The sequence below is a fragment of the Dermacentor andersoni genome, chromosome 5, assembly GCF_023375885.2.
Source record: "Dermacentor andersoni chromosome 5, qqDerAnde1_hic_scaffold, whole genome shotgun sequence".
Classification (NCBI taxonomy): Eukaryota; Metazoa; Arthropoda; class Arachnida; order Ixodida; family Ixodidae; genus Dermacentor; species Dermacentor andersoni.
The window spans coordinates 74,645,668-74,668,736 of record NC_092818.1 but is presented as its reverse complement, the minus strand read 5'-3'; the positions used below and the strand labels follow the sequence as shown (position 1 = coordinate 74,668,736).

The 23,069-nt window shown below is 43.3% G+C and overlaps 1 protein-coding gene across 5 annotated transcripts in view; it reads right to left on the bottom strand.

Moving 5' to 3' along the window:
- Positions 1–23,069, bottom strand: part of Vps13 (vacuolar protein sorting 13C) — a 226,901-nt gene that overhangs the window by 4,557 nt on the left and 199,275 nt on the right. For all 5 annotated transcript variants that reach the window (XM_055070805.2, XM_055070801.2, XM_055070803.2 and 2 more), the window contains 11 exons: positions 17,669–17,750; positions 17,281–17,350; positions 14,195–14,297; positions 12,969–13,088; positions 10,346–10,461; positions 9,665–9,746; positions 8,353–8,542; positions 7,699–7,862; positions 3,197–3,366; positions 1,442–1,556; positions 759–853 (listed from right to left, as the gene is read on the bottom strand). In XM_055070805.2, coding sequence (XP_054926780.1) covers positions 759–853; positions 1,442–1,556; positions 3,197–3,366; positions 7,699–7,862; positions 8,353–8,542; positions 9,665–9,746; positions 10,346–10,461; positions 12,969–13,088; positions 14,195–14,297; positions 17,281–17,350; positions 17,669–17,750 — 1,307 coding nt within the window. The remainder of the gene's footprint in view (positions 1–758; positions 854–1,441; positions 1,557–3,196; positions 3,367–7,698; positions 7,863–8,352; positions 8,543–9,664; positions 9,747–10,345; positions 10,462–12,968; positions 13,089–14,194; positions 14,298–17,280; positions 17,351–17,668; positions 17,751–23,069) is intronic.

The window sequence follows — 23,069 nt, the reverse complement described above, 5'->3', positions numbered from 1 at the left end:
CGCCTTCTAGAACAAAGCGAGTCTACTGATCCCGAAGTAGTTGCTAAATGCCAAGCCTGGGCCGAATGTGCTCGGTAATACATTTGAGGTAGACATGTCCAGGAGACTCCTAAAGAGCATCCAGCACGACTAGTGACAAGATGAACTTCCTGTCCTGCCCAGTACCATGTCCAAGTGAACACTAAGTCGGCAGAGCAACGAGAACAGTAAGATAAACAATAAGAGAATAATTAGATAAACGATGATGTCAGAAATGAGAAAAAGTATGCCCATGAAAAATACGGGTACATTTTATGGAACGAGGGTCATGTTTTTTTTTCTCTTTGTCGCAGATGATAGTGGGCCATGAACTGTTGTCTCACCTCAACAATAAAAAATATGGTGACATTCAAGAAGGTGGCGATCTGCAAGTCACTGCGGTCTGTGTGTAAGGCAACTAGGACAGCACAGCATGCGGCTTCCATCTCTTGTGTCAGATTGGAAGCTGATACCCTGGAATAAGTGTGATAGATGATTGATGAAGGAACTGGTGAAGACGAAGCTAAGCACCTAGGCAGAAGGATGAGAATGTCAATGTCCATGGCAGTTTGAAGCCGTGTCCTCAAATACCTCCCACACTCAGTATAAGCTGGCTCTCTGATGCCTACAATGCCCTAACTTGGTAGCACTCACAATATATCCAAAAAGAACAATAAAAATAACAAGTGGCACTGCGAGATGCTACCAAAGCAGTGAAATGCTTGGGAGCATCCACACACCTGTTTGTGACAAGCAAGATGTTCCGTCCTTCTTCGCAGATGCAAACGTGGGCAACATAGACGTCCGTCTCTGCATACTTTCCCTTGTCAACGTCCTGAAAACACCAGAAAGAAATGTTCTTGTGATGCATGAAAGATACATTGCAAACAGTATTCTTTGCAGTACTGCCAGCTTGAAAAAGCACCTCATGTTGCATTTAGGACCACACTCCACACAAACTCCCTCCCCCCCTGAGAGCACCTTCGAGCCCCTTGCCCGATGCACATAAGATGAATGGTATGTGTGCATGTATGTGCAGAAGGGACCTGGAAGTACACTGCGCACATACCCTTACTGTAGAAAAGAAAACAACCATGCCCGAATTGGCATGGCAGATAGTCCCATTGTTTTCTACACCACTCTTCACTTTGTTGCCTGGCAGAGATGATCACACCTCACAGGATGCCATGAGCTTTCATTGAGGGATCTCAAATTTTGCAGTATAATTCATGTGGCGTAGTTTTGCATCACAACAACAGGGGGACGAGCTATCAAAAAGACGGATTTTGTGGTTTAAATTGTAGCAAACTCAGGCAAGTAAGCTTTGCAGATAAGCCAACATCTAAGACAGGAAAGGTTGAGAGTGCAAACAGTGTGAGCAAAAACAGCACTTGAGAGTGTTGCAAAAGGTAGGCATAATCACCTGTAGGAGCCTATTGCCTTGCGCTTCCATGAGGTTGTAGGGCCTGATAATTCCGTCCGGTTTAATGAACCGCGCTGGACGAACAGGCCGGACTTCATCCACAAAATCCGTAGCCCTAAGCATGGACAAAGCAAGAGCAAATTACGTTAGTTGGGAGTCTACAATGAAACCTTTGCTGAAACACAATTACACTGCGACAATCAAACTTCCAAATACAGCAGAACCTCGTTGATACGTTCCCGTTATGTACATTTTCCCAGTGCAAATGTTCGCAATCGAGGACAGAAAAATTACCCAATGGAGTTACGCTCATTTTTTACCGGTTTATATGTTCCCAGGAAACACGATTTTTCAGCTCCAAAGTTCAATATGTCACCAAAGTGCGATGGTATGATATGTTTTCCGGCTGCTACAGCCCATGTAAACAAGAAAATGTGCCAGGTGCGCGCAATGGAGAACCGTATATAGCTGCCCACCGTGGCAGCTTCACCGCAATACTCGCCCGCCTGTCTCATGGGGAAATGCCAGCGGGCACTCAGTTTCTCATTTCAGTAACATCAAATCTTCTCCGGGGTCATCGCACGCAGCATTCACAGCTATCACCACCAATCCTATTGCGATAAGCCTCTTTGACTATCTGTTTCACAGTGCGTGGTGCATAGTGCCACTGGCAGCGTGCTGCACGCTTTTAGTAGGCGATAATCCAAACGCGCCGCCGTTCCCTGCTGCAGGCGGTGCGATGTGGGCATCACATTTTGCTTTGGCGGCATCCGGTGTCACCCACCAGCTCAATTTCGTTTTCCTTTCCCATTGCCCTCAAAACACCACATAATAGGAAAACAACAAAATGCGTCTCGGGCCACTGGAGCACCACCAGCCTAATGCGCATTGGAGTCTCGTGCCGCAACGATCCATGCGATGCTTCACATTACGTAGATGTCAATAATCGTGAGTCTCAAATTTTGTTTTAGTTACTTCGGATCGTACGTTTTCCCGGTTAGTACATTTTTTCTGAAATGTACGAATGAGGTTCTACTATATTTACTCTGTCCCTTTTTTGTCGCTTATAAGTATGCCATAAACAGACTAAAACTGAACCTCGATATGAGGAATTGTAATATATAGCAAAATAAACCCAAGATGTTTCTTGTGAACATCAGCATGTACTATACTATGACGATCAGTAAGAGTTGTAATACAGTGAACACCTGCCACTTGTTCTTGAACCAAGAAAAATGCCGTTTTCCTTGTGAACGGGTCAATACAGTAATTGGACCGACGTTTAGTTCACCAACTATTAGCGCATCGGCACTGCCAAACAGATTCTGAACCCCTTTGATAGCAGGCTCCCATGCTGCAACTCGTATAGAGCGTGACAGTCCATATGCTTATAAAGAATCTCAAATAAAACAAAGATATTTTTGTTTCAGATGCAATGTATCTATATCGGAGTTGAACTGTACACTGAAAGGACATCACCGAGAAAGTAACAGCTATGCCAGGGGAGATCTTTCAGTTCAACATAATAGCAGGAGGAGTTAATCGCTGTTAGATAATAAGATAATCGCTGTTAAGATAATCAATAATAAGATAATCGCTGTTAGCATAGTAAGCAGGAGTGCCTCTTCCCTTCAAAACTTCCAGCACAAGATACTGCTGAGGCGCTGTCATCAGAGTAGTCTGCTATCATGAGACACTTCTGATGTATACTAGCTGCTGCAATTGAAAAGGATCCGTTCAGTCAAGGACACCCACCTCTTGACAGCATCGAAGGAGCCACTGGCAAAATCCACAACTCCACCAGTGGGCCTGGCCACTGCGCCAATGAGGCCCTTGCCGACTCCTTTGAAGAAGCCGCTGACTCCTTCCTCCCTGGCACCAGCCATTGGCTTGGTAAATATGCCAGTCATGCCTTCATAGACGCCCTGCGCAGTCAAGATTTAAAAAGTGTCACAGTCAAGTACAGGCGTAACGTAGAGGTTCTGCTGAAAGTAGAAATTTTGTTGTTTAGTCCTGACAATATGGAAGCTAAAAAAGTGTGGCAACAAAGGCATTCACTAGAACTCGCATACTTACAAACTGAGAGGTCTACATAGTTCTGTGTGTACAGCAGGGGTCATTATGAAAGGGAATACCTCTTATTATCTCACATAATCAAAACCAAGAAAAGAAATTGCTCCTGTTTGAGCGCTGAAATAGAGAGAACAAAAAAGGGCAGGTTCTTCAATGCTGGCATCGCTTAGCAGATGTTATCAAGCGTAGTTAGAAGTTATAATTATAAGGTAATAAATAGTATTTTTGCTTGAGCACCAATTGTGTGTCCCCTTCCACACTGGCACAGCATGTACTTCTTGACATTGCTTCTGAAAACATATTTTAGTGCTGCTAACACAGCTATACTAGTCTCATGATAAAAGAATGTAGCTGCATATGTAACTCAAAGACAATTATTTACAATCAGAACAAATTGAGAAGCTAAGAGGAAATAACTTATCACAATGCCTGTTATGCATAATTACACATGGAAGTACAATGTGTAATCACTCTGTAGCCACTTTCTGAGCATGGAGTACTATAGTTCCAAGTTTTGTGTTTTGGAATGTGAATTGTTTTGAGCACTGTTATCAACGTAGGTCGACTTGTAAGTGGAACAATGCATTGGAGTATTTCAGAATTGTTTGCATTTAAATTTAGGCTGATAGCAGCAGACAATTGCCATTACTCATTTTCCATTTCACAGTGTGTAGTATGCACTTTGGTGCTCACTCATTGCTGCGTCAACTCGCCATCATGTCCCTCTTTCTTATGCGAGCTTGTGCAACATGCTATTGAGAGCAAGTTCCTGTATGCCACTAAATGTCGGTGACTGTGAAGGTGCAGCAGTGATGTTTCAGGCTGTGCTAAGAAATTCCCTTCTATAAGGATATCATTCCCAATTCGCAATGCTTCTTCACTTGCAGGTGCCTGAAAAGCCAAATTCACAGCATATTTGTCTGCAGCTAATTTATACATTTTCTTGTGCTCCTGTGCTTTCGTAGGCAAGGTTGCAAGTCTGCATACAAGCACTTTTACTGCTTGAAAATGTTTTGTTGTGCTGATTTTAATGATTGGACCTAGCAAGTCTAGCACCAATGTTTCATTTGCCTGTAGTTTTTTTTTTTTTTTATAAAATGAGGCATTTAGTATGAATGCTTGCCCAGCTAGGCAGAAACGAAGAGCCATCACTGTGTTCATTAATTAAGAAAGAGTTCTTAATGAATGCAACAGAACTGGTGCCACCCCAGTGCCAGCACAGCACCCTCCAGCTCCTATGCACACTATATACTTGTTTTGTTAACCATATGCCAGCATGTTGCAATGGCAGTCTGCCTGCCAATATCCCTATTGCACACTGTCCCACATGTCAAATGCATGGTAGCTACTCATTACTTAACACATATAACACCCTCAAATCAACAAGTTCGTCATCCATTGTGAGCCATAACAAGGAAAGTATGAATTATGGTTCACAAATAATTCCTTCAACAGAGCAGTTTCCTTCATTCCTCTTACCATTTCCCGAATATTCTCTGTATTTGTACAGAGATTACTTCTTCGCTCAAATATGACGAAATAAACCTATCCGAAAGGAAGAACTCTCTGCATGGAATATCTCTGCTGTGTAGCACATTCTATGCTTTCTCCTAGCTGTGCTATGTCTTTCTTTGCGAGTTATCACCATTGGGTATGTTTCTAGCCTTTATCGTGGGCCGATCCCAGAGGTATTGCAGTATAGAAATGTGGGCCAATCCTAAAGGTAGTGCAGTCCAAAAATGTGGGCCAGTCCCCAAGATAGTGCAGGAAAAAAGAAATTTAGCAGCCCAACACTCCTCCTACTCCCTTCCTGCAAGGAGTGATGCAACAGAATGCCATGTGCAGTGACTCCGCCTCATCCTCGCCCCCAACTTGCTCAGGAAGAAAAGAAAAGCCACCAATGCAGCCTGTGTTGGAGCACTGAAGCGGCCGTACCATTAGTGCATCAATGAGAATGTGCAGTCGGACACTGGCGTCGGTGCTGAATCATCACTAAGAGCAGTCGGCAACGCAGTTTGCATCGCAGCCCCAAAGTGGCTGTATGACTACCTGGCTGGTGGAATGCCCAGCTGGCATTGGTAGAGGTGGTAGTAGTGGAGACTATAGAAGTGCTAAGCTTAGATCAATAGTAAAGTGCTTTAAAAGTCTTGCATAGATTTCGGTCAGTAGCAAAACAGACACCCTAATACTTCTCAAGGATACGAGGACTGCCTTATACTTACAGCTTCACTGTCCTTGATGTAAGAGTTATTCAGATTGGCATGAGTTACTAAGATTGGCACACGTCTGCAAAGGACTATTTAATCGCACCCCTTAGCTAGCCACTAGCTGAACCACGGATAATGTGGATTGCATTGCATGTCATCTGCTATTACACTACGTGTTTACATGTGCATGTACGGGCATGAATATCTTTAAAGACCGTTTCTTATATGGCTGTATCGCAGTCGTAAATGCTAGTGTGCATTTTTTGACAGTGTACAGAAGCATTTAGCCTTGTGCTGGTCTTTGCGCTGTAGTAAGATCAGTGACAGCTCATGTCGAGCATACGATACACTATTGTCACACCTTCCACTTGCCACAAGCTTCAAGTACATCACAAAAAAGCATTTTACTTTGTTTTAAACAAATGAAGTGGTAGCAGCGAGATGTGCACGTGGCGCTTCAGTAATTTGTAAAGTAGTATTTATCACTCCGCTATCCCTGTGGTAACGCGAAACATGAACGGTGTGACACGAACCATCACCCAGCAGTAGAAAAAATAATTATAAGCATGCACTTGTATAATATTGCATCATACACTTTAAATTATGACAACTGCATTATGATAACTGAAATAATTGCATGACCCTTGCTTAGTGGTCGTGCAACCAGAGTTGGTGTTCTGATATGTGGTTCTGATGCTACTACAGTGAATTCATTTTGCATCACAATTTAATTGTGGGCTTTTGTACTTTGATTTGATGCTACAAAATTAAAGTTAAAACAGGGTACTATATGACCATCATGTGCGACAAGGCACTCTCTAGACTCAGGACGTCATAACACTAAGTTGAAATGCTGCTATAATAATTTCATTTCGCTCTTCATAGTGGCATTGTTAGCTTGATGGAAGACAGTGGCCATTATTAGCTGCAATAAAACAACCTAACCATTTCAGCTCCTCATATAACTACAACTTTGTCACATTCCTGTCATGTAAGAGCGATAAAATAATGCTGTCTGAAGAAACCTGATGGCCCTACTAACATACTGTCACTTGTCTAGCTTGCTTAATTGAACTCATTAACTGTTTCCATTTCACAGCAAAACAAAAAAATTACTGATGTGCAGCTGGTGATGTATAGTGCCAATTAACTTTCTACTTTACCTTCGCTGTGCAGGAATACACACCTTTTGAACTACTGCAAGGTTCCCAGAAACGGAGGTTTCAGTGAACTTGCAGAGCAATATTAACAGAGTCGGCGGAACGCAAGCGAAACATATGCAAAAAGCACCAAGAAAGTGCCCAAACAGCAAATGTGTGGCTAAATGCCAGCCCCCTCTTGAATTACAGTTTGTGCTTTTTTCAAATATATAGATACATTCTCAGCATTTTGTGAAAAGTTTACAACTGGGGGGGCAGTTTAATATCAGTTCTCTGCAGTCAGCACATTTAAATGCCAGAAAACCGGGACAAATGGTTCACAGGGGTATACACTGCTGTGTACATTTCAATGCATGTCGTCGACCGCCTACCGACACTAATAATGTGGTGACGATGCCGCCCCCTGCAGTTCAATCTCATGGCAAATAGCGGTTTACATGTGTTCCAACTATAGGCCGAGCTACAACTGCATGCTAGACTGCCAAATAGACAAGTGCAGTCAATACTGTAGCCATTCAATTTCATGCATAAATTCATTGCAAATGCCCCTTCATCATGATGCCAGAGACAACCAAGATAACCTTCTTGGTTCCTTTCTTTTGTGATCACAACTCAGAACTGCACTTATAGAAACTAAAGAAGCGTGAAAGTACAAGCGCAGCCTCACACCAATGGCACTAAGGAAGCCCTCTAACCTCCTTCTCCTGTAGGTCTCTGTAGCCACCTATGGCACACCCCAGAAGAGCAATATTGCATAAACAATTTTTTGCATAGAAGTGCTTGACGCAAAAAAAAAGAGGCCACAAGCAACACTGACCATGACCAGGTCCCTTCCGCCCTGGGCAAAACCCTCTGCAATGTCGTTGGGGCGGCGGTTCTGTTCCAGCCTTCGGCGACGCTGGTACTCATCATCCATGGTCAGGGCTGCAATGCCCTTTCCAAGAGTGCCTGTGATTCGGGACACTGCCCCTGCAGCACCGCCTACACAGAAACACCAACAATCAGGCAAACAATACAATTGGGCAAACTTATTTGATAGCTGCCTAAGTGATGTGTGCAATGCAAGTATACTTAGATGAGAGGTTCCCAAGCTGTACTTTGCAGTACTCAGCTATCTCACATGAAGTATTTGCTGGCAAAAAAATCAATGTCTGCATTCTCCAATGTTCTATTTCCACTAACTACTAAAATTCATAAAGCAGGAAACACACTTTTTCTTTTTTTCCAATGTTACCTCTGTGAGACGCTCGCTAAGGATGTGGTGGCAAACTAGCAACACTGAAAAAATATTGCAGTGTCTTTACAAGCACATGATAATGCGAGAAGCACTGAAAATATTACCATGGAGTGCTACGTTGTTGCAGCATGTTAGAACAAAAATGCACAAAAATTGCAAGCACCAAATTTCAATGTACCAACTACTAGTTAAGGTGGACCTAACCATCACAACTAGCAATGGCGTGTGGCTCACCAACGGTGTGTCCGATGAGGCTGCGAACGCCGGTGGCAAGACCTTCAGCAAATTCCTCGGGGCCCTGAATGGCGCCCTGCAGTGGCTCGTAGAAGAAGTCTCCGACGCCGGTAGTGAATCCTGTCAGCAGGCCGACAGGGTTGCCTATGACATCTAGCCCCAGCACCACCACGTAGATCTGCTTCAAGGTCTGCCAGGTGTGTGCAAAGGAATACAAGATGCAATGCATGAAGCGTACTCAAACTTGCGTACTCAAACTATTTTGCATGCTCAAACTTGTAACAGTGCAATTAGGATGGGAGAGCAGCAGAATGGGCCCACGCAAATGAGGCACTGACTTTCAAAAGTGGTAAGAAAAAAAACCAGGACAATGACACCTTTTTTTCATAGTTTGCTGAAAGCATGTACGTGCAAAAACATATTATTTGTGAGAATCATAATAGACAGTGCGTTGATGCGCAAGTGTCCCTCATAATATATGAATTCCCATCGAATTGCATTCCATCCCCTTGGATGGCAATGGAGGTGGCCAGGAATTGAACCTGCGACCTTGTGCTTAGCAGCAGAACGCCATAGCAACTGAGCTACCATGGCCTGGTCACGGTAAAATCGCTTTTGTCAAAATTTATGCTCTCAGTTGATAGACAGTGCTAATGTTGTACACCTCAATCTTTCATCCCTCAGTCCATTGTCCACTTGCCCAACTGCAGATTTAGATAAGGCACTGTAACCCATTGTGCGCTAATATAGTAGAGTCACAACATATAAGCATCCTACTTTTTGCCAGTTATATATCCAAACTATGGATGAAAAAAAAATTCTTAAGGGCTCCAAAGTTAACAACCAGCCACTGTGCACTGAAACAGCTACAAATCGATAGGAAACTTATTTCTGCATCAGTCTGTTTCCCCAAGCTGTCATTTCCATCCAAGCTCATCTCTGGATGAGAAGAGCGGACAATAAAATCACCTTTATGTGGCAAAGTGGAGCCGCTCACCCAAAATCCAACAGCAGAGAGCCAGAGTTATGCATGCCCGAATTATTCGTACCTTAACAACATGCACTATACTTGCAGAAGCACACTAGTGTAATTGTGCCGACTATTATTGTATCTCTGTGATATGAAAAATCTGACAATATCTTTAGCATACACATCTGCTTGTTACACACATATACACATGCCCACACATATTCAAAAGGAAGAGTAAAATGCACAGTGTTCTGTACAGACACTAGTGCAACCACAATAGACAACACCTTATGTACAAAGGTATGATACACATGTGAAAAACCACTAACACAAGGTGCCTACCTGACGGAAGTAGTGATTGGAGGCCTCATTTATCAGCTGGTGCATGGTCAAGTAGGTGTTGCTCTTCTCAAAGTAGTCCAGCCTGGGGCATAGGAAACACAAGGTTAGTACATGCCACATTGGAAATGCCACACATTGGGAGATCTGGCACACAAGGTTACACATAAAGATTGCAAAGTTGAACCATCTGCATTTTTTTTTCTTTACCTTTGCCTTCCCACGATTTCTTTCACGTTGACTAATTTGACAACACTCAGAGTGCATCTATATAGATTCTGCTAGCATCACAATGTCTGAGGTCTTTGCCACTTTTCCACTCGTTTACATTACTCTTAGCTTCAATGCTGCCACAAGGAGAATACTGAGCCTAGTCACATTGAGGGCTGCACTAATAGCTTATTTTGATGGTATTTTAGCATGTGTTATATCTCGCTTCCGAGGACTAACCTTCTTGATTGACAAATTAGATTGCAAGTAAAGGCAGCACCACTGAATCTGTTGTCTGAAAAAGTGCTTCCAAGCTACATACTATTCACTTCTACAAGAACTACAGCAGTAGACAGCCCTTGCTTAAATGCAGAAAAGCAAAGCTCACTTCAAGATCAGTTCACTAAGCTCCAAGCGTAAGAGCAACAGAAAGTGCTAGCCAGTGCCAAAAGTAACATGCAAAGTGTGACTCACTTGAGCACAGCATCCTGTATCTCTGTGAAGGTAACTCCAAAGCTCTGCAGCAAAAGGTTAAACAGGCTCCCACTGCTGTTTTTGCTGTCGGCTGAGAGTGAAAAGCTCAAGTGAAGCTGTAAAAACAAATTTTTCCACATCAAGAGGCAGAACAGTAGCATGTTATCATTACATGAAGTGTACATGCAACAGCACTGTCCTGGCCGCCTAAATGATGCAGCACACAGACATGACTTGGGGTCCATCAGATTTTAACAGGCCCTCCCAAATGTTTCATACACCTTTGTCAGTCTGAGGCACACCTAGGGCACTTCCACAAAATAAACATCAAAAAGTGCAGAAGTGCCAATCAAAAAGCAGCAGTGCTTCACAATAAAAAACACCACTGATTTGTCCTTCATAGGATTACAGACTATAGAACCTAAGAGCAGGAAAAATTTACAGGATAGAATAGAATAAGAAGGCATGATGCTATCTTAACTTCAATATAGTTTACTTAATGACACTTGACTTAGACATAAAAGTGAACTCGAACTTCCTCTGCAATACAAGATAAGATGGCACAATAACACATCAGGTAGGAATAGAATATGTGAGAGCCCATGAGGTTTGGACATGGGCTGTGCAAATGTCATTGACAGCTCGAGAAAGAGTCAGAAACATCATGGTCCACCTTCTGCGACTCTAAGGCCACTCTTCAGTGTCTTATATAGTGATACCATCATGGACCTAATGAACTAGTAATTAACGTCCGACTACTTCACCACCAGACCACTGGCCCCCTTAGGGACCCTACCTTAAGGGTAACGTTGTAGGTTAACAAGCAGATGACAAAGGTAATGTTCAATAGCCTGACAAGGGAAAAATAAATGATTGCCAGTCAGCCTCTAGAGTGTGCAAGAGTATGTTTATCTAAGACAACTACTCACAGAGGATCTTGATCATGAGAAGAAAACTTTAAGAATAATAAAAATGGGTTGGAGTGCATAAGGCAAGCATTACGGAATACTGACTGGGTGGGAACTTACCATTGCCGTTAAAAAAAGAAAGTGTACAGTCATTGCCTTCTACAGGTGCTAACATATGGGGCAGAAACTTGGAGGTTAACAAAGAAGCTCAAGAAAAAGTTAAAGACTGCGCAAAAAGTGATGGAACGAAAAATGTAAGGCGTAATGTTAAGAGACAGAAAGAGAGTGCTGTGGGTCAGAGTTCACACGGGGATAGCTGATATTCTAGTTGACATTAAGGGAAAAAAGTTGGAAGGCAATTAAACCTCCAGCTGAAGTCGATGAAACAGTGTCTTACCGAGAGAGTCGTAGGTGAGATAGAGACAGAGCCTCTGCGCATGGCACTTTATTCCCTAACTCCTCATGTGAGGGAAGTAGGAGCAGCATCAAACTCCAATTCTCTTTACAGCACTATCTTCGAGATTGACCCACATTTTGACACTGTGGGGTCTCAAACATGCTCTTGGGACAAAAGAATGACATTGAAGTAGTGCAAACAATCAAAAGGGCATTTGCTGCACCTTCTACACACCAGCCTAGTCAGCCAAATTACTATTAATAAAACATGCGGACGGGCACTGACGAATCGAGTTTGCCGTGACAGGATATCTAGTGAACATGTTTGCGCTTCCCCCCATGTTGGACAGCAACACCCAACCGTTCATGTTTACAGTGATGCAATCGGTGGCACATTCAAGCGATTGTGTTTGTCCATCCCAATGTCGCACTCCGAAGCTTTTTTCGGGACGGTCTTGCAAAGCACTGCATGCCGGCCAGCGTGCAAGATCACTGTGCACGCCTCCAACATAAGCCAAAAAAGAAAATTAGGAGGATGCTTAAGCTTCGCCTTTAAGAGTGGAACATGATAGCATTCAAAGATCCCTGACTGCTTCTCACGCTTCCTGGCAACTGCAGCGTATGCAACTGTAGTGTTTACCGAGAAACGCTCGCAGTGAACGCTATGCATGAAGGCAGGCTTTTTGGTAGAAACGCGGCCTCTTGCATGGGCCGTGATGCAGCGGAGGCGAGCACCATCTGGAAGTGTTTCAAAGAAACGGGCGCAGCTCTCCACAGCCTCAGAGATATTCGCACGCCAGCATGTGCAAATGGAGGAAGGCATGGCCAGTCTATGAATGATAGAAACGCTGGAAAAGGGGTTTGTTTGAGTTTTCACGTAACAGAATTAGGTTTTCTTGTGTATTCAAATTACAATCCGATGTTATCATGTCTGTAGGTTGTGTGTAAGTCATACTTTATGATTTTTCTACGTATTTTAGCTTGAGAAATTCAATTAGTTCAGTAACTTCCTTGCGTCTCTGTCTCTGTCTATCATCTTTAATTCCCTGTATTCCTTACCGCAGTACAGGGTAGCCAGCCAATTTTACACTGGCTAAGCTCCTTGTCTTTATCTTTCTTTTTATCTTTCTACTGCGCAAACATGACATGACATCCTAATCATCGAAGCTGTATCAAATGGGTATTTAACAAGTCTTACTGCAGATGTCTAAAAGCATGGCCACTTTCCTAACAACAAAAAACCAGCAAATTAGTCAAATTTTTGAATAGAAAGTACATCCAGTTCTTAAGTGTTAGATGTAAGAATGAAGCATGCTTACCTTGATTGGTGAGAAGTGCAGCATGTCGAAGAAGTCCTTGACTCCTTGCTCAGAGAACTGCTCAGCAATTTCCTTCAGTCCGCCTCTGGTCAATGACCTGTCTTTCTCAAGCAGTTCTTCCTTTATAGTGAAAGAGAACAAAGCTGGCTAAGTTTTCTGCTTAAATACAGAAAAAAATATCCATCTTAGATAGTCAGTTTGCACAAGCTAGGATGACAGCTCTAATATATGGCTTCTTCTTTTGTAACAACGGGAAACAAAACTACATTTCAAGAACAGCAAAAAATTGCAAGAACGTTAAAAATACAATGCCGCTAATGAAATACAAAAATTCCAAGAATACACTATCAGAATCAGAATCTTTTCATTATGCATACAAGAATCATTTACATACGCAAGGTATATGCACAGGGGGTTCCATAGTCATAGATTGAAGAGGAGGGGACCTCCATATTATTCAAACGTTCACTCAATTCATTGTCAGCAGAAACAATAAGAAAGAATGAAGCCTCTATGCTATTTAACAGATAAAAAGTTAAACATGTTGAAGAACTGATGAGTATTCAATACCCTAACCCAAGGTATACTCCCCTCCCCCCCCCCCCCCCCCCCCCCCCCCAGAAAGGGCACCATCTTTTCAGTTTTGTCATGTGGTGCGCCCTAACTGTAAAATTTCAGCAAACAACTAATGCATAATTTTGAACATTCAAAACATCATTTTCAACAGCTTCTGCATGTTTCTTTTGCCTTCCCTTTTTTTATTATTTGTACGGTGACCTCACTTTTCGGGCAACTGTAAAAGTGCCACTCGGTATGCACCACGTGACAGATGGGGAGCAGAATCCTAAAATATTCTTGGATATACTGTCTTACTTCTTTTTACATACAGTTCTCCACGCCATTCATCACTCCACAAGTATTATACATCACCTTAAACCTCATGACGTTGCTGCATCGGCTCGAGTATTACGCTGCACATCTGCCTGATTTAGTGCTTGCATTTTAGCATAGCTTGAGAATGGTGTTGTGCATAAATATAAACAGTGCATGACGTTACGCATTTCATAGAATGAATATATATAAATAAAATATTTAATTGTACAGAATCTAATTAACTGCTTCAATAAAGCTTCACTTCAAGTTGATTCCAACATTTTCATTGGATCTACATAAATTTTTACTAACCCAGAATACAAATCCAATAGACATCTATACTTGCAACTTACGTGGTTGGCTTCTCTCTCATTCAGGGTCAGGAATGAACCAATGACGTTGATAAAGCATTGGTCCACTCTGGCATGTAACTCCTGAACCAGAACCTTGAAGTACCTGAAATTCAAAAACAGAAGTTACAAAAGTCACAGACATTTAGAATTTGCCATGGGGCACCATTTAGGGCAAGCACCAGAAGACACTGCAATGATTCAATGCCTCCAAACTCATGCAAGTCCTAGCCTAAAGTATTTACTGCAAATGCTTGCCGCATTTCCTCGAATAGATTAACCCTATGCCTAGTTATCAGGACAGAAAGAGCCCCCAGAGAACGAGAAAATATGTGCCCATATATATAGACCTCTTGTATGCAGATAACTGTCAAAGAGACACTGAAATGAAGCTGAAGCAATAATTTGAACCAAATAATTTGAACTTCACCAGTCAGCACGCACGCACCTGACCCCTATGATGACCCCAATAGCGACCCCTTTAGTGGCAGGGTCTGTCTCGGTAAAGCATAGAGCACAGTGAATGCATCGTACACACGTCATCTCCCATCATAAACTCCTATTTTCAGCCTGCCCTAGGAAGATTTTCAAGCAACAACTATAGCTGGCAATGTCTGATTACGGTATTTACTAGATTCTGATGTACGTCTTTTTTTCTAAAGAATCGAGCCGAAAGTTGCCTGCACAATACAATCGGATAAGAAACCAAGAAACCAAAATTGCCTTCACGCTGTTTGTACGCTCTATTGCATAAAACAGGTGTATTATGGTGAAGCTGAGTTCAAAAACCTGGCCGCCCTTGTGCAACACATATTAAACCCTTGTCTCTTTTTCTGGCTCAAAAATCGGGTGTGCATAGAGTTCTACTTTATATACTAGAAACTTTAATGTTATTTGTATGTTAGTTTTCTACTTTGGACACATTAAGGGTCAATGACAACCAGGTAGATGACAACCTACCACAGGTATTAGATTGTCAACCTAATGCCTGTGGTAGGCACATTCTTTTCTAGCTTGACAAAAGTTATGGTATATCTTGTGTCTGAATGTGCATACAGTGCAGGATATGATGAAGAGTGATCATCACAAGCAGCCTGAGCATGTAGAAAGGGGATGTGCAAAATTCTGCAAGTGTGCTTCCCCACACATCACTTGACCCACACATGATGGCAGACGTCCCCCTAGAAGTGATAATGAAGTACATGTGCATGAGCTGCGATAGTGCCACTATCCTTGCCACCATCACCTTTTTACCACACTGCCGCATTTTGTAAGCGTACCCTCAGCACAGTGATGCAGTGGGCAGTAGGCCATCTTGTGTAGGGCACCCTAACAATGTAGAAAAGCCTACTTCCAGTATTTCTCACATCTCCTATGTAGCATTGCTTTCTGTCAAAACAAAATATCTGTATGGTGGAATTTCACTGGGAGAACTAGGTATTACAGCAATATGTGTACACATTTCCACTGCGCAAAGGTCTTCATAGTTTTGCAAAAAGTGCTATGATGTTTTCTTAGTTTCTCTTACCATCATTCTTGCAACAATTTTGAACTTTACTATGCAAGCATACTTCAAAGAGTTTAAAAAATAATAATTAGAAGGCTGCCCAAACTTTAAAATATGCAGTATTTGAGCTCCTCGCATTATCAAAGAAACGTGCTTGGCTTCTGTAAGTCATCTAACAGGTGCAGAAAGAACTATAAATTTATTTTGCTTTTTAATCACACATAGGGTGCACCTTGGAAGTTCGAGCTCGCGTTTTTCAGAAAAAAGGTGCTGCCTTTACACGAAAAGATACAGTAAAACAGTCATGCCACAATTATTCAGCGGCCAAATGCAAGTTCCAGTCTAGAGCCATGCTACTTCAGACAACCACACACTTTTGGCACATGCCTCTCAGCTGTGATAACCCAACCACTCTCAGACAAGAGTTGATCAGATGTTTCACAAACAAACAACCAACTTCAAAGCTGTACACATTCTCTAAAAACATGCAGTAGATGCTGTATGTCAGGTACATATGTAAGCATAACTTCAGGAACACAGACACGAGGAAATGCATGAGGAAAACAACTCTGTTTTGCAGACGAACTCGAAACCACAACACACACCAAACTGCACAGTTTCTACCTTGCTGAAGTGAACAGCACCATATCAATGTTGCCTTTCATGTGAAAATTACAAAACTGATGCTAAAGACATTAAATATGCTGATAAAGTCGATGACTAAGAGTGAAAAATAGCTATATTAACCCCTTATGCACTGCAATTGATTGATTGACCGATTTTAATGCCACGAAACAACTCTCGGGCATGGTCTGATCAATGTACTCACAGCATAAAACACAAGCATTTTTGCATTACAGTCCTATCAGAGAGCGGTCACTGTAGATAAGAATTTAAATACCTGACCTCATGTTCAGCAGGAGAATGTCACAGCCGGTTAGCCACTTTGATAAGGGATGAGAATAGCACAAGTTTCGTGCAAAATAACTTTCAGTGATCCTGTGCTTCTCAGAACAGTACTTAACCGGCAAACAATTTTTGCCAACTAAAGTGCCTGACAGTGTTGCTATGCTCTTACTCCACTATACAAAGCAGAACACCAAAACAATATAGCTTTGAATATTCAGTCATGCCATTCTTCACTGAATGGGGAGCTTCACAGCAATAGTAAGCACACAGCCTTGAAGCCATATTCTCGTATCCGTTTTAGTCAAATGAGGCCCAATTACACCTTTGAGGTTGCTAAATTTAAAAAGAGTTATTCGTTTTAATCAGACAATTCAAAACTACTTGGCCCTTTTAGGCCAGCTTTCAGTACGGCTCAGCATTATGGGTTAGTCCAGATTATATAATAATATCCACATGTCTGCACATGGCCAAAGTGACAAAACAATCCTGTCTGACTGCACCATAAAGAAAGCGTGCACAAACACACAGGCCAAGAAAAACAATAGGACATACGATGCAACCATACCAGCTCACCCAGCTTACTGCTCTTCTACAAATACTGTCCGAGTCATGGTGTCCCTCATACAAACACATTAAGCAATGGCATGCTGGATGGTAATTAGCAGACACTTACTTAAATTGCCGGACTTGTGAGTAGTCGAACTGTCGCATTATCACACTGGTCTCAAAGAAGGGCTTGGGAACTACATCAGAAAGAGATATCAAGTTTCAGTTATTCATTTTGAATTTGGAAACAGACAAAAAATGTCATGAATAATAAAAAATAAATGTTAAATTGCTTGAGCAATCACAGAAGTTAAGCTACAGCTGTATTTGAGTGGTTCAGCTATGCTGAAGATGTCTTAAAAAGCAACATTTCTGCAACAATCCATGACTGTTTCACACTGCTCAACTTCTTTAGCAAAGAAAAACTGGGCAATTCATCGTTTCTTTTTTATTCTTCTTTATTTTTTTAAGGTTTGATGAATATCCAACTTAACACATGTTGAAGCAGCACTCACTCATGCCCTCTCCCAGGGACCTCCTTACTGTGACAGGGGTCAATATCACAGGGAAAGTGCAATCTGCAATCTGGTTGTCAACCTGTGAGAAAACAATAGAGAGAAACAAAAAGAAGCTGTTACCAAATTGTTGGGAATATCTACATGATCAAGTCAGTTGTAAGGGCTAGTTGGTCTGCCAAAAGGGAAACTTAGAGGTAACAAATAGTATTGTTACGGGGATGTTGAGAGCAGAGACAGACTGTATTAACAATATATATGCAAGCAGAGTCGATGTGGTCAAGATGGCTGACCAACAACAACACGCAGCAGCCAGCGTCTCGCGATATTCTTCTCCCTTTCTCTTCTTTTATCCTTCCGTAACAGGACCGCCGGGTGCATGTCTCGGCGCATTGTTGGGCGAAGAACTGCGGGCAAAGTATGGCTTCAGCCACGAAACGTGCACCATGTCAACAGGAGTCTGACTTGAGAATGGATCAAACTGTAACGGCGACATATCATAATTGACATCGTTAATTTGACATAGGACTTCATAAGGCCCTTTGTAATGAGAGAGAGAAGCTTCTGCGAGAGGCCGACCCGATGGCCTGGTGGCCAAAGGAACACCCAAGCACCTAGTGCGAACTTAACATTGCGATGGCACCGGTCGTAATGCTCTTTTTGTATATGCTACGAGGCTAATGAACGAGATCGGGTGACTTGACACACCATGTGAGCGCGATAGATGATTTCACGAACGTACTCAGTTGCAACATGTGGCCCAGAAGGTAGGATAGTATCAAACGGCAATGTGGGATCTCGACCATCCAAAAGATAAAAGGGTGAATATCCCACGGTGTCATGCCTAGACAAGTTATACGCAAATGTCACGTAGGCAAGCATGGCGTCCCAGTCACGATGATCGTTGGAGACATACACTGACAGCATCTCTGTGAGTGTTCGGTTGAGGCATTACGTAAGACCATTCGTTTGTGGGTGGTAGGCAGTGGACAGCTTGTGCTCAGTAGCACAAGAGCAGAGGAGGTCGTTGACAAATCAAGACAAGAACGAGCGACCACGGTCTGTAAGTAACTGTCGAGGTGCACCGTGGTGGAGAATGACATCGTGGAGGAGAAAATTGGCGACGTCAGTTGCGCAACCAGTTGGCAATGCCTTTGTTATCACATATCATGTTGCGTAATCAGTAGTGATGGCAATCCACTTATTCCCTCTAGTTGTCGTTGGAAAAGGGCCAAGCAGGTCAAGGCCTACGCGAAAGAAAGATTCAGAGGGAACTTTAATGGTATGGAGTCGTCTGACAGGTGGCAAGGGAGGTTTCTTCAGGCACTGACACAATTCGCAAGTTGCAACATAACAACGCACAGAGTGGTAGAGACCCGGCCACAAGAACCGGCATCGTATGCGGTCGTATGTACGCAAAACTCCAAGGTGTTCCGCTGTCGGTGCATTGTGAAGTTGTCCAAGAACGATGGATCGCAGATGACAAGGAAGGACAAGGAGCAACTCAGGGCTGTCAGGGTTGATATTGCGGCGGTAGAGGATGCTGTCGTGCAGCATGAACATGCATCACATGCCATCGGGGCTGCCAGATTGCACTCCCAACTATGATAGGCTGTAAGGATTCGTCACGTTGTTGTTCAGCGCGCATATTGGTCATGTCAGTAAATGCCATCACACAGGTCACCGGATCATGCGCAATAGGATCGGAAGAATCCATGGGGTGACGAGAGAGGCAGTCGGCGTCCTTGTGCAGACGTCCAGACCTGTAGTTGACAATAAATAAAAATTCCTGGAACCGCAAAGCACAGCGACCAAGCCATCCTGTCGCGTCCCAGAGGGAAGACAGCCAGCAGAGGGAGTGGTGGTCTGTAACGACCGAAAACGTGTGGCCGTACAAATATGGCCGGAACTTGGTGGCAGCCCAAACTAAAGCGAAGCACTCCCACTCGGTGATGGAGTAATTTCTCTCAAGAGGTGACAGCAGGCGACTGGCGTGAGCTATCATGCACTCGGTACCATTGTGCTGTAAGGAGAGAACAGCGCCAATGCCATGGTTGCTTGCGTCAGTGTGGAATTCAGTCGGTGCAGATGGATCAAAGTGGGCAAGTGTGGGAGGGGTGGCCAGAAACCCGAAGAGAGCGGAGAACGCATGAGCCTGCTTCGGGCCCCATGAGAATGGCGTGTTTTTTTTTTAAAAGATCTGTCAAAGGCTGGACAATGTCGGGGAAGTTTTTCACGAAAAGGGCAAACGTAAGAACACAGGCCAACGAAGCAGTGCACGTCAGAAGCAGAATGTAGCACAGGAAAACTGCGAACGGCGCAAGCTTTTTCTGGATTTGGTAGTACACCGGATGTATCAACGAGGTGTCCCAACACGATAATCTGACGCCGCCCGAATTAACATTTCATGGAGTTCAGTTGGAGGCCAGTTTTCCAGAAGACTGCAAGAATTGCAGCAAGTCGGGTAAAATGGCTGCCGAACATGGGAAAAAAAACAATAACGTCGTCCAGATAACAAAGACAGGTGGTGCATTTAAGCCTCACAGAAGAGAGTCTGTCATACATTCAAATGTCGCAGGAGCATTGCATAGACCAAAGGGCACGACTTTGAACTGATATAAACCATCAGGCGTGAGAAGGCCATCTTCTCGTGGTCCATTTCATCAACTGAAATCTGCCAGTAGCCGGACCGAAGATCAATGGACAAGAAGTATTTAGCTCCGTGCAAGCAGTCCAAGGCGTCATCGATGCGTGGTAGTGGGTAGACATCTTCTTGCGTGATCTTGTTTAAGTGACGATAATCTACACAAAAACGCCAGGTACCAAGGGCTGGCTAATGGTTTGATGACCAATTTGCGGAGCATCTTGTTCACTTCTGATTGGACAACTCTATGTTTAGCATGCGATACACGATAGGGATGCTGACGAACAGGATTCGTGTCTCCAGTGTTTATACGGTGGTGAACAACAGATGTTTGGCCTAAAGGCTAGCTAGCATAAGTGTAGGGTCCCATCTGTTGAATCCACTTACGCATTCATACATAGCCACCCACTCTTCAAAGTCGGTGCCATCGGTCCCGCAGAAAGTTCCGAGATCTTTGGGTTGCGCTACTACAACCAAATGGGACAGCGACATAGCTGGTGACAGTGACGTTGAAGGTGGCAACGATGTTGATCCCACGTGCTCGTCGTCATTCATGGTGGGGATGGTGATGCGACATCCACTGCGGCGCTCTATTTCCAGTCGAGCTACCCCGTACCTCCACCAATATGTTACGGGGTTGTTGGGAGTAGAGACGAACTGTATTTACAATATATATACAGTCGAACTTCGATATGTCGAACAAAACAGCGATCGTGAAATAGTTCGATAGAGACAGAATTCTATATATAAATATCATGCAAGAAACGTGTCAAAAACTTCCGCAAATCAATCAATGAATCAAGGGCACGATCGGGGATCATTGTTCGGAGCGCGTGTTCGGTTGCCCTACGCGCGATTGGCCTAAGCCACGCTGACTTCGTCCACAGGGAGTGAGCGGTCAATTGCACTGCATGCAGTTAGTGCAGGCCACGCCGACTTCGTCAGCCAAGCGAAGTTGGTGCGGTCTAGGCCAATCGTGCGCTCCGATTGCGCCTATCCCCAATTGCGCCGCAATCGTGGCACAGTAAATACTCAAAGCTTCACACAAATTATTTATTTATTTGGCTGAAAGTGCTGCAGTAGCGTAACCTGCTTCTTATTGGCAGCCACATGCTTAAACACGGAGTCCTCAACATCGTCTAAATGATCCACAAGCGATAAGTCGGTGCCCTCTATTGTGCCGCAGTAGCGGTGTAAAAAGGCCAAATCAGCTACAGCCTCAGTTGAAGTCAGGAGCGGGGAAACATCAGCACTTATGGGATCAACCTCAGCAGCGTATTCGTTTGGCCGCTACTACGACTGCGATCTCCACGTCCATCAAACGAAGCATTTTGAAACACTGTCAGTAACAAAGTATTTAGTGGCATCTGCCAAGGCGTCTATGTAGTGAGCCCAGTGAGTGCGCGCTGTCGCGAGTATTGGCAGATGCAAACGACCAGTTCTCGCGAGGCGCAGCAAGCACAGTGGCGCACCGAGGAGGAACCAGTGCGGCAAATGCATTGCCTCGTTGATGTCGAACTTTGTGTACGCAGCTACATTGAAACAGCGCCATCGATGTGTGCAGCTATAGTGCGCAGCAGTCAAGAATGGCCATCGTGCCACCGCTATTTTCGAAGGCGTTGCGAGAAAGCCCACTGTCTTTCCACAAAGCGCATGTGGTCTGGGATGGCAGAGTTCGATACATTCATTTTACGTCCAACCCCATTCGAAATAAAAAATGAAAAATCCATGCGATTTTCCAGGTGATATAGAAAGCGTTTGATATACGCAATAATTCGATATATTTGTCTTCAATATATTGAGGTTTGACTGCACAAGCAGAGTCAATGTGGTCAAGATGGCTGACCAGCAACAAGACGCAGAAACCAGCGTCTCGCGTACTTCTTCTTTTCTCTTCTTTTATCCTTCTGTAAGAGTATTTAAGGATACATAAGAATTCAAGTACTATAATATCTTATGGGTACTACATAGTATGAAAGTCCATGTGCACCATGTACCTCATGCCCCGAAATCTAAGATGAAAAACATTACTGCATTCTTCCCCTTATCAGACTGTACTCATTGAAGCCAGAAATGACAAGGATATGCCACACTGAAAGATATAGAGGATTAAACCATGCAGGGGGAGAAGATCAAACTGTGCACAGAGGAAACAAGGCATCCAGAAGCACAAATTTTGTAAATATTAAAACCAGAGCAAATGTACAGTGACGAGTAGATTTTCTGTAATATGTTGTGTGCTTGTAAAATATGCTAAAATTTCAATTAGCTTTCAGCACCTGCACTGTACAGCCATACTAAATGACATTTGTTGTCAGTGTGAAATTGACATTTACATGAATTGCATTTTCATTTTCTAAAGCATAAAGCTCATGCAATGAACAATGGCTGAATCTGAAGTTTATCAGGTGTCTGACATAGCTACAACATACTATTACCACTTATTTTGCAAACAATAAAGTTTATCATAATAGTCACTGACATACTGAGCAGAAAAACCTCAAATGAACTTGGAGCACACTTAACTCTTTAACTGTCAATGACGAGGTAGCTTGTGACACATGGACTTGTTTATCTTTTTCGGGGGAGCGCTTTTCACAGTCTAACAAATGTTATCGCTCAGTGCGGGATGCGCCTGCATGTATCGGAAGTTTCTGGAATGTTATCGATTGTTCTATCCGCTGTCTGTTGTTACCGAACCTTGTATAATCTGATTGCATGTATGCGTGACACGAATGGTGTAGAACTTTCTGGAAG